This window comes from Nicotiana tabacum, chromosome 22, assembly GCF_000715075.1.
Source record: "Nicotiana tabacum cultivar K326 chromosome 22, ASM71507v2, whole genome shotgun sequence".
Classification (NCBI taxonomy): Eukaryota; Viridiplantae; Streptophyta; class Magnoliopsida; order Solanales; family Solanaceae; genus Nicotiana; species Nicotiana tabacum.
The window spans coordinates 86,361,578-86,372,457 of record NC_134101.1 but is presented as its reverse complement, the minus strand read 5'-3'; the positions used below and the strand labels follow the sequence as shown (position 1 = coordinate 86,372,457).

General features: G+C 37.5%; 1 protein-coding gene across 1 annotated transcript; it reads right to left on the bottom strand.

Annotated features, from left to right (window-relative positions):
• Positions 1 to 4,976: 4,976 nt before the first annotated feature.
• Positions 4,977 to 9,920, bottom strand: LOC107814263 (protein IMPAIRED IN BABA-INDUCED STERILITY 1). Its single transcript, XM_016639643.2, has 9 exons — positions 9,282 to 9,920; positions 8,235 to 8,519; positions 7,782 to 8,099; positions 7,381 to 7,608; positions 7,062 to 7,159; positions 6,625 to 6,733; positions 6,100 to 6,549; positions 5,614 to 5,731; positions 4,977 to 5,507 (listed from the first exon to the last, which is right to left on the bottom strand). The coding sequence occupies exons 1-9, from the start codon at positions 9,681 to 9,683 to the stop codon at positions 5,500 to 5,502; spliced, it is 2,016 nt and encodes a 671-aa protein (XP_016495129.1). The 5' UTR covers positions 9,684 to 9,920; the 3' UTR covers positions 4,977 to 5,499.
• Positions 9,921 to 10,880: the final 960 nt, after the last annotated feature.

Sequence of the window (10,880 nt, the reverse complement as noted above, 5' to 3'; positions counted from 1 at the left end):
TATCAACACTGTACCTCAATTGAAATCCACTCCTCCTTGTGTAACTAATGATCAATCAACATCCCCCACTTCTCTTAATGCCTTATTTTCCTTAAACAGTCACATCTCACCTACATCCTTAATCCATGATAGTCAATTACTTGTAATGAATGTTTGCAATGACTGTGAATCATCTTCATATGAGAAAGTTGCACTCAATCCAGCATGGCAAGCAGCAATGACTCAGGAGTATGAGGCATTACATGCAAATCATACATGGGATGTTGTACCCTTACCAAGTGGTAAACAAGCCATTGGCTGCAGATGGGTTTATAAGATAAAACACAAAAATGATGGAACAGTAGAAAGATTCAAAGCTAGGTTGGTAGTGAAGGGCTATACTCAACAAGTAGGCATAGACTACATTGAGACCTTCAGCCATGTTGTAAAGATGACAACAGTTATAGCTCTTATAGCTATAGTAGTAAAGAAATAATGGAAAAATTTTCAGTTGGATGTGAATAATGCTTTCCTCCATGGAGATCTCCATGAGGACGTGTATATGCAGATGCAACTAGGGCTAGAAACTGATTCTCCAGGCTTGGTCTGCAAGTTGAACAAGTCATTGTATGGCCTTAAACAGGAAAGCAGACAATGGTACTCTAAGCCGATTGAAGCTCTATGCTCAAGGGGATATGTGTACTCCTTGAATGATTATTCCCTCTTCTACAAACCGATCTTTCAGAGATTGTTCAGCTTAAACTTTTCTTACATGATCAGTTTAAGATCAAAGATCTGGGAATACTACATTATTTCTGTCACATCCCAACCTTGGGAGGTGTGGTTGGCACCCGATGCCCGAAGGCCCGAGCGAACCAACCATGAGATATGATCTGAAATATAATAACCTACAGGCAGAAGAGCCCAACACGACATATATATATATATATATATATATATATATATATATATATATATATATATATATATATATATATATATATATATATATATAAACTAGGCCAACAAGGCTGTAACAACAGTATAACAGCTATCCAGAAGGCCGATAGGGCGATACGAAAAAATATATATACAATGACCGCTAGTCTGCAAGCCTCTAAGAGTGTAAGACAATCTCAACAGGGCGAGACAAAGCCCCCTAAATTCCCAAAACCACACATATACATCTGTAATAGTACCTATGGACTCAAAGTCGGCAACTCCGAAGAAGTGGAGTGCGAAATCCAATGCTGATCCTGGGGGTCCTACTGAGGAGGCACGCTACTCTGGCTATCTGAACCTGTGGGCATGAACACAACACATAAAAATACGTCAGTACGAAATATGTACTGAATATGTAGGGCGGCAAGTGTAACATGAAAAATGTAATTAACAAGAGAAGAGACATAGAGACAATTTGAATTCTGAAACTAGCCTCGGTAGGAAACTAAAATTCAGCATGGATATAAATGTATGCTCGTGACACCGTCGTTCACTATCGCTACTTATAATATATCACATTATATAATAATAAATCCCTCTGTGGGGCTATAATATCCATAACATACCCGGCCATAATAAAGGCTCGGTAGAATCGTACCCGACCACGTGAAGCTCGGTAATCCCAACTGATCAGTGGTTACACAATATGTGTCATACCTGGCCGTCTATAGTGCGACTCGATAATGAAAGTAAATACATACATATACTAAATCATGAATTATATAGGTGCAATGCGAAACTAACCTTAAAAGACATATTCTAAGAAGAGTCGAAATGACCTATCATCATTATTCCCCGACTATCATGGTTGTGAATAAAAATATTTAATTTTCAAATACGAGCCAAAAAGTACTAAGAACATGAGAGTTATTTATTATGAGTACCTTTGAAGTAAATGTTACTTATTCATGATTTATATGAACGTCGAAAGGAGAATGAGTAAAAAGGCTCTAGTTCTTTTTAAGCAAGGAACAAGGAAATCCGAGAATTCATATATATCCTCTAGAGTAAGCAATCTATGAGAAAAGATCAGGTCTAAGCATCTTTATAAGTTAAAGGTGAAATAACTCGAATCCGACGAGACAATTCGATAAACGTTTATTCGAATTCTAGTCATGCCGAAAAGTATAGCGAAAGCCCTACATACCTTGTCGATGGAGTTATATACTGTTTCCAAGACCTCAAAAGCCTTAGGAATGATTTCCTACATAATACAAACCATTCAAAATCAAATTCAAGCCCATAGCTTATATAATTCTTCATTTAGACATTTACGCGAACAACTTGTGGCCATGAATTTGTAGACTCTTTTGTAGATTAATTTCCCCCCAACACACCACCAAATTTTACTTTACTATATCTCCTCATCGACAGGATTCCACCCATGTCTTCACAGATCCAAACAACACAATAAAACCATATAGAACAGCCCCAACAATCAAGCCATATTAAGATAGGTTTCTTAACAAAATCAAGAACATTTCTATAGAGGTTTCAACTATTTCTTAGGAATTCTTATGGTAGAAGTTTACAAAGATCAAAGAGGAAGTTAAATCATACCTTATGTGACCAGAATTACTCAAAATTCGAAATTTCTGTAAGGCGGAGTCTTGCTATGAAAAGTGAAACACCGAAGAATTCACGATTTCGAAGCTACCATGGTGTTCTCCATCTTGAAGATGACTAAATTGTTGTTATGATTGGCTAGATGTATGGGAGGAGTTTGAGAGGAAATCCCTAGGTGTTAGGTTCTGTTTTGGAGAGGAAAAAAAATGCAGGGGTTCTGTTTTAAAAATTGACTTAAATAAAGAAATTTTAACAAACCCGACTGGGCACACTGTTCCCATAACAGTGTGCACCCCTGTACGAAAATGTTAATATCTCTCTACTCCAAAGTCGTATTAACGAACAGTTTATTGCGTTGGAAACTATACTCATAGACCTTCGATTCGGTAGGTAGAACACACCATAACTCCTAGTATATTATTGAGAGAAAAGTTCATCAACATTTTATACAAATTTCAGTGAAATTTAAACCCGTAACTTGCGCGCGATCTTTGTCGAATTTTTAATCACAACTCAAATGACTTCCAATCTTAACGTATAACTATCGCATCATTTAAATATCTCATAGAAATTATCTTCCTATCGAATTAGCCCATTTACAGTATGATAACGTCGAATACACAAGGTGTAACATTTTCCTTGGCTTGGAGGTTTTGTATACAGCTGATGGTGTGATCATTTAACAAAGAAAGTTTGCTCGGGACATGCTTAAGGAATATGACTGCCTCCCATACAGTAGTCTTTCTACTCATCTTGATCCCAATGAGAAGCTGATGGCCAAAGAGGGAAAACCATTATCAGATCCTACATATTACAGAAAATTTGTGAGAAAGTTATACTTTCTTACAAATACCAGATTAGACATAGCTTCCAGTGTACAATATCTCAGTCAAATCATGTAGGATCCCAGAGAACCACATTTGAAAGCTGCCTTCCATCTGCTTAGGTGTTTGAAAAGTGATCCCACTCTAAGAATTTTTCTGTCCAATGATTCTGATTGTAGTCTGAAAGCATACTATGACTCAGATTAGGCAGCCTGCCCAGATTCTAGGAGATCAGTTACTGGATACATAGTCCTGTTGGGGAACAGTCCAATTTGTTGGAAATCCAAGAAATAAGAAACAGTTTCCTTATCATCTGCAGAAGTAGAATACAGGTCTTTGAGGAAAGTTGAAGGGGAACTGACTTGGTTGTGCAAACTTTTTCATGAACTTACTATCTCTTACCCTAAACCAGTCTCAGTCTTTTGTGACAACCAATCTACTTTGCACATAGCTAGAAGTCTTGTTTTTCATGAAAGAACTAAACATATTGAAGTCGACTGTCATTTTGTGAGAGACAAGCTTTATGAGGGCCTCATTTCCTTACATCACATTGCTACTGCTACTCAATTAGCAGATGTACTTACCAAAGTTCTCACAGGTGTCAAACATTCTGCCCTCTTAAACAAGTTGGGTGTGAAACTTTTACCTCCAACTTGAGGGGGGGAGTATTGAGATGTATTTATGTTTCATGCTTTTATACCTTGTACCTTTAGCTTTACGTGTTGTACAATTAGTTACAGTTAGTTAGTGTTGGTTTGTGTTAATTAGTGGCTCAGCTTAGCTGTCAGTTAGAGTTAGTTAATTTTGTCCTGTACTAATGTGTACATATACACTGTTACATAACAATACAAAAGTAGTTCATTTTCTCATTTCTGAAATCGGTCTTCTTCCTCTTTCTCACGCGAAGCTTCTAGAGCTCTTCAATGGAGCTTAGTCGAGTGACAATTCACTCGTTCATGGTGTAAATTGACAGATTCAATATTTCACAACTTCACGCTCATTAGCAAACTCAACCCTTGTCGATAGAGCATGTATTCTACTTACTTCCATTACAGCCTTAAGCATCTCTGACGTGTTTTCACACTTTTGAATGTGAGAATAAACATCATTCAAAGTTCTACTCTCTTTGTTATACGTAAGGATTTAAATTATATCCACTAAATAGTGCAATGATATTTTTATACTATCCGCGTAATTTAACCTTCTATAGAATAGAAGGCAACTTATCTTTTCTTTAAGTTACTAATTAATTCCACTTGTTATGATTAGTTGCAATTACCTTTTAAATGGTCTGATAGCGTAAAAAAACGCCTACAATGGATTATATGTAAATCATTAACATGTGATGTCACTTGTATGTACATACAAGAGTATAACAACTTTCAAGTCAAAATACTCCAACATCTATGGTATTATCAAGAGCCTTCTTTAAGGCATAACGCCGTATTGCAATGGCAAATTCTTCTACCAGGTTGGAACCTTTGTAGATCAAAGTAACTCATTTGGTTTGTGATAACGGATCATATCTCTTTCTGTCCCATCCTCTATCGACATTCTTCCGTATAATCAATTGTATCCGAATAGATATATACACAAATTATCAAAGACACAAAGGATGGTGGAATATTGGAATTTGTAGTATATAATATATAAACATGTGAACTAATGGAACATATGTGTGTGTGTACATATTTTCCAGTTACAATGAGGGAAGCCTAGACACTAATCAAGAAATGGAAGGAAAAAAGGTTCAGGGGATACATGTTGCGATTCTCCAGCATATTATCATATTCCAATTCTTCCAACCACTTTCAGGATTCAGCATCAAGATTCTGGCGATTCCATCATATTTGGTATAAAAACTAGTAGGAGTATCTCTTTCACCAGTCAATGTCTTTGTCTGCACGATCTCTTTACTAGTTTCCCAAATGATTTGCCAGAAAAAAAATAAAGTCGCAAGGGTCAGAGTTCACCGAGGCCAATTCATAAATAGAGTGGCCAGGGCAAAAATGAAACGAAAAGGCCACATTGCTTAACAGACTTTGATTTTCTTTCTCGATCAACAAAAAGTTCTCCCGAGTCACTTCACTGGCTAAGGGATGCAGGATGCACTTCTAGCTCATTCTCATTATAAATCTACAGAAGAAACCAAATTTGGCTGAGGTTTCTATAAAATAGCAATGGTTCTTTATGGATTTTCTGCAGTGAGAAAGAGAAACTACCAGATATAGAATGTCTTTACCTCTATAAAACCGGGATCTGCGACCATCTTGGCGAGTTTGATTATCGCGCTTTGCATCACTCCTCTGTTGTATCAATGGTCCTGAGAACCCAACCCTTCTTTGTTTGTCATTGTAGTCCTGTTTCATTTAGAAAGATATACAGCTTTATCTCCAACACAGATATTCTGTAATATTGCTACTTGTGGGCCTTTACGAATACCAGGTTTCACAAGTAACATGGCAGCAGCAGCAAAAAAATTTAAACTTTTATTGCATTACATGATATTTAAGTTACTCCAGTTAGAAGGAAAGGTTCATCGTAGGTCCAATCCTCCTGTTTCAGAAGGCCCTCAACCAGCGGAGTTCACAGACTGACTTCTGTTGCTAATAAAGACTTGCCTTTTGAAATGCAATAACATCTCTAAGGATACACATACCGACCCTAACTTGTTTGGAACTAAGGTGTAGTCGTTGTTGTTATTGTATAATAGATCGAGAATACTAACCTCTGACAATTCTTGAGACTCGTGAGTATATTGCCTGCCAATAGAATGCGTGGCGTCATTGTTGTGGCCTCTGTCTTCGGTGTTGATCCTGCTCGAAAAATCATAACTACCTTGCATGTTTAAATCCGAGGTATCTGCAGCATGCAGTACATTGGAAAGGTCAAAGGCAATCAACTTTTGACTTCTTGAATTGGCCTGTGGATGTGGCCTTGTGGCTGCAGAATCTTGCTTTCTCTTTTTCGCCCAGGTAACCCCACTTGACGCTGCCATTTGAGCAGGGACAGATCGAATGCTTTCGCCCTGAGATTCTTCGGTCGTCTGAGAAACCTCTGACACTGTATCATAAGATGGCTTCATTGATATACGTGCCACGGTAGCTCCTTTTCCCTTAGAAATATGACCACTACCACCATTGTTTCTACGACCATTGTGGATATTGACTTCAGATTCCTTCATAAATAAAAAGGAAGCGTGTCAATGTACCATCAATATGCAATGTATCTGTATGAGAGACTGGACAAAGACCTCAGTTGAGGCAACTATGCCGAAGTTGCTCGATTTTTGAAGATCTTTTTGCACCTTTCTTGAATCTCTTGAAGCTCCAGATGCTTTCATTGTGGAACTGGCCTTCTTTCTGAAAATGTAAGAGGTTGCAGATCAGATTAAGCTTCTAAACTGAGGGGAAGATAAGTGCAAAATCATAGGAGTGGAGTTTCTCCAAATTAAGCAGTTGGAGATGGATGAAATAGATATGTTTAAGCTATAATGTTGAACTAGTACTCGAACCAGTGAAGGAACAGCGAAGAATCATCTTTCTTTTTGTGCATACAAATGCATGCAGATTAAGTTTGTTGGCTTTTACTACATTAGTATATCTGTACCATCCAGATGACAAGCCGACAATTTGAGGAACTACAAGCAGAAAACACTTTCTGTGAAGGACAAAGAAGAAAGGAATTCACCTCCGTGCTTCTTCTCGGAACTTTGCATCAATTTCCTTGTTTGGGGGGTACTTAGGCAAGCTTGATGGATCACAAGCGTAAGGTTTTGTATTGAAATACTGCAGAAAGGTATACGACAAATGTTGAACCAAAATATTAGCATGTTGGGAGAATTGTGTTGAATTTGGAAACAGGACATCCACAAAAAACTGAGATAGCTCGAGGACACTCAGTCTTCAGTAGTGCCAAGGGAAAAAACAAAAGAAGGAGATTTTTGAGTAAAAATGAAAATTTTCAATGAGAAAAAGATTCACGTACTGCTATCTGAATGAAGACTTACCTCAGAATCAATAGCAGATGAAGCAGTTCCACGTCTGTGAGGGTCAATTGAAAGAAGTTTTTCTATAAGGTTGACAGCAGTTTTTGGTAATTCTTTACATCTATCTCGAAGTGTACTCTCATAAGGATGTTGGGGTTTAAAAATTGTTGCAAGTGGAAGTTTAGACTTTCTCCAGTATTCGTCAGATGGAGAACCACAGAGTTTGAATATTTTGTGCAATTGTTCAACCTGCAAAAAGTAGAGAACCAAACTTTTTCATAATTGACTAAAATCAGTAACATCACAAGGTTACTTGGCATAGGATTAACATACAAGCAAACCATCATTTTCAAGACTTTATTCATTGATCTCCTAGTAGGAAATGTTATCAAAAGCAATTCTAAACTTCTAAAACCACATACCTCAGTCCTCCCTTTCAGGAGAGGCCTCCCGAAAAATAGTTCTGCAAAAACACAACCAGCACTCCACAAATCCACCGTTAGCCCATAATTTGTGGATCCCAGCAGAAGTTCAGGAGGTCGATACCATAATGTAACTACGCGGCTGGTTAGTGGTTGCTTGTGCCTAGCACTAAGGAAATTTGCAAGACCAAAATCTGCTATCTTTAGAATTCCGTCATTGTTTATCAAAACATTGGATGTTTTAATATCTCGGTGCATTATACCTCGAGAATGACAATGCTCTAGTCCACTCAGCAGCTGCCGCATATAGCATTTGATCTACTTCCATCCAAAAAAAGAAACAAAAATTTGAGATGTTCTTTTCCTTTTTGCAAGTCAAGAAATTCAAACAGTGACCTTAACACCAAATTTAATGGTAGAGACTAGAGAGTCATAGCTTAAATATTAACAAACCTGTAAATCAGTGAACTTGATGTCAGGACATGACAACAGTCCAGAGAGGTCATGTTCCATGTATTCAAAAACAAGGTATATGCAGCATGATAACCGAGAAGTGATTATTCCAATCAGCTTCATGATATTTGGATGGTCAAGTTTGCGAAGAATTGTTATTTCTCGGGCCATAAATCTGACACTATCTGGCTGGAAATTGTCAAATTTCACCTTCTTCAGGGCAACCATTTTACCAGTCTCGATGTCACGTGCACGATAAACACTGCTGTATGTACCTTGTCCAATCTACAAATGTAGAAGGCAGAACAAACTATTTGTAAGAAGAAAAATATTTTGCAGTCATTAAATGATGATATACAACTGAAATAGCCTGTCCTAGTGTCAGTGTCTCAATGCATTAGGCGGTCAAGGCCTAAATATGTTGTCAAATTTGAAAATATAAATAAGTAGGACACTAACAAGATAATAAAAGAAATAGCCATAAGAATGTGGAGATAAATAAACCAACCAAAAACATTATCAGCTCGAGATTAAAATAATTAGAAAGTCAATTATATGTAGCTCATCCTGTTGGTATCATGGTATGGAATGACATTAGAAAGATACACCAATTTTTAAAACACGGTATCCATTTTGAGGATCAGAAAAATTGTACCATAGATAATGCAAGGTTTTTCTCCACAAGAAACTGTGTTTTCATTACAATAATCAACATCATTACTACACCTCAATACAAACTAGTTGGAATCAACTACATAATTCTTCAATATCATTTGTTCCATTTCAAACATTCCATTTCCAGCTGTGTTTTTCATTGAACCAACAAAACCGTATTCCATCTAATCGAGGCCGCGGAGGCGGATGGAGCATATAATGCATGGTTCAAGGGAACTCATTATTTCAGCCACGAAATGTAGATATATACATGAAAATCACTAAAACTTCAACAAATATTAAATTATGAACCCATAAAGTTTGAACCTAAATATTGAACTCCATCAAATTTAAATTCTGGATCCGGGTCTGATTAAACGGGACATTAATTACCTTTTCTAACCTCTCGAACGCGTCTGATCTAAGGGGCAGCCAACCCTCAATAGCGTCAGACGCGACGGCAGTGAGCCACACGGGCCAACCAGCAGCCAAATGTTCTCCTTCTGTTAACCTTCCAAATTTGATACTAAAATTAGCCTTTTTTTCATTGCTCCCTTTCTTGGAACCCCTACAATTCGAGGAATTCCTTCGAATTAAAGATTCTGCCTTCTCCTTCTCGGGTTCCTCTTTAATCTTCTCCAGAGGGCCAAATCCCCTCTTATTAACATGCTGCAAATTGGGATCTTTAATAACTTCTCCATTTCTGTTAATAACAGCAGTTTTTATAGAGGAGGAATCGTAATTGTGGTGTGGCGGGGAATGGGCCGTGGCCTGCTTGGAGCTGACACAACCCATGTCCCCCCATCAAAGGAATAAAAACTCTTATGGGAAAAAAGGATCACACACAGGGGGAGGGGGGAAGAGAGAAAAATAAGGATCAAAATTGAAGTCCCTACATTAGCTCATTATTGAATCTTGGTTGTAAAAGATTGTTGTTCCAAAAATTAAAAAAAAAAAAATTGAGCTATTTTTAGGGAAGCAGCACATTTTGGGAGGGTCAAAGATTTGATGACCCTATGAGAAACGGCGAGATATGTGGAGGAAAGAGGATTTTTCCAAAAGAAGAGGGTATTTTTGGTTGTGTTTATGGGTTCAACATTTGTCATCTTTTTTTCTTTTTAAAACATTGGTTATAGCCAGAAATTTGACTCATTGCATGGAGAGGGAGAGAGAGAGAATGGATTGGCGCCATAGGTGACATGTAGCCGTTAAAGTTTGTTATTCCTCGTCATGCTTTTTACTGTTTTTGGATTGGGAAAAGGTACACATTTGCCGCTATAGCATATGGTTTACATTTGCCCTTAGTTATACTTTTCATCCCGATCTATCTTCACCATTAATAAAATATTTATAGTTGCCCTCAATTCAGTGGCATCGAACCCTTCTATTAATTTGTTTATATCAGCTGCCAGGTCAGCAGTGTTGAAGTTTGGCAAAATGCCAAAGTCCCACATTAGTTGGGAGTTAAGTTTGGAGGGGATTTTTCCCCTATAAAAGAAGGCCTAATGTTTAGGATTGAAACACACCTCTCATTTGTCTTCTCATCTGTTTAAGGCATTTGTATCTTCTCTCTTTAGTATTATTTCACTTGTATTTTTGGAGTGGAATAAAATATTGGTTGTGTCCGAGGAGTAGGCAAAATTAGCCGAACCTCGTAAATTCTGGTGTTCCCTTTATTATTGCTTTATTGTCTTATTTATTATTTGGTGGCTGTCATAATTTTTGGTATAGTAGTTGTGACTTATTCACACTCTATACATTTGGCTTTCGCAACAATTGGTATCAGAGCCAAGGTACTGTCTAAGTATGCTCTGTGGTTGCAGCATAGTCTGATCTTCCACATCAGAAAAGATTTATCTTGGTAACTGAGTTAAGGTTCTGTCTGAGTATGCTCTGTGGTTGCAGCTTAGTCTGATCTTCCACACCAGAAAGGAAATAATCTTGATTTGTGTCGTCAGCTATTAAATAATATTTGTGTCAAAGATGGGAGAC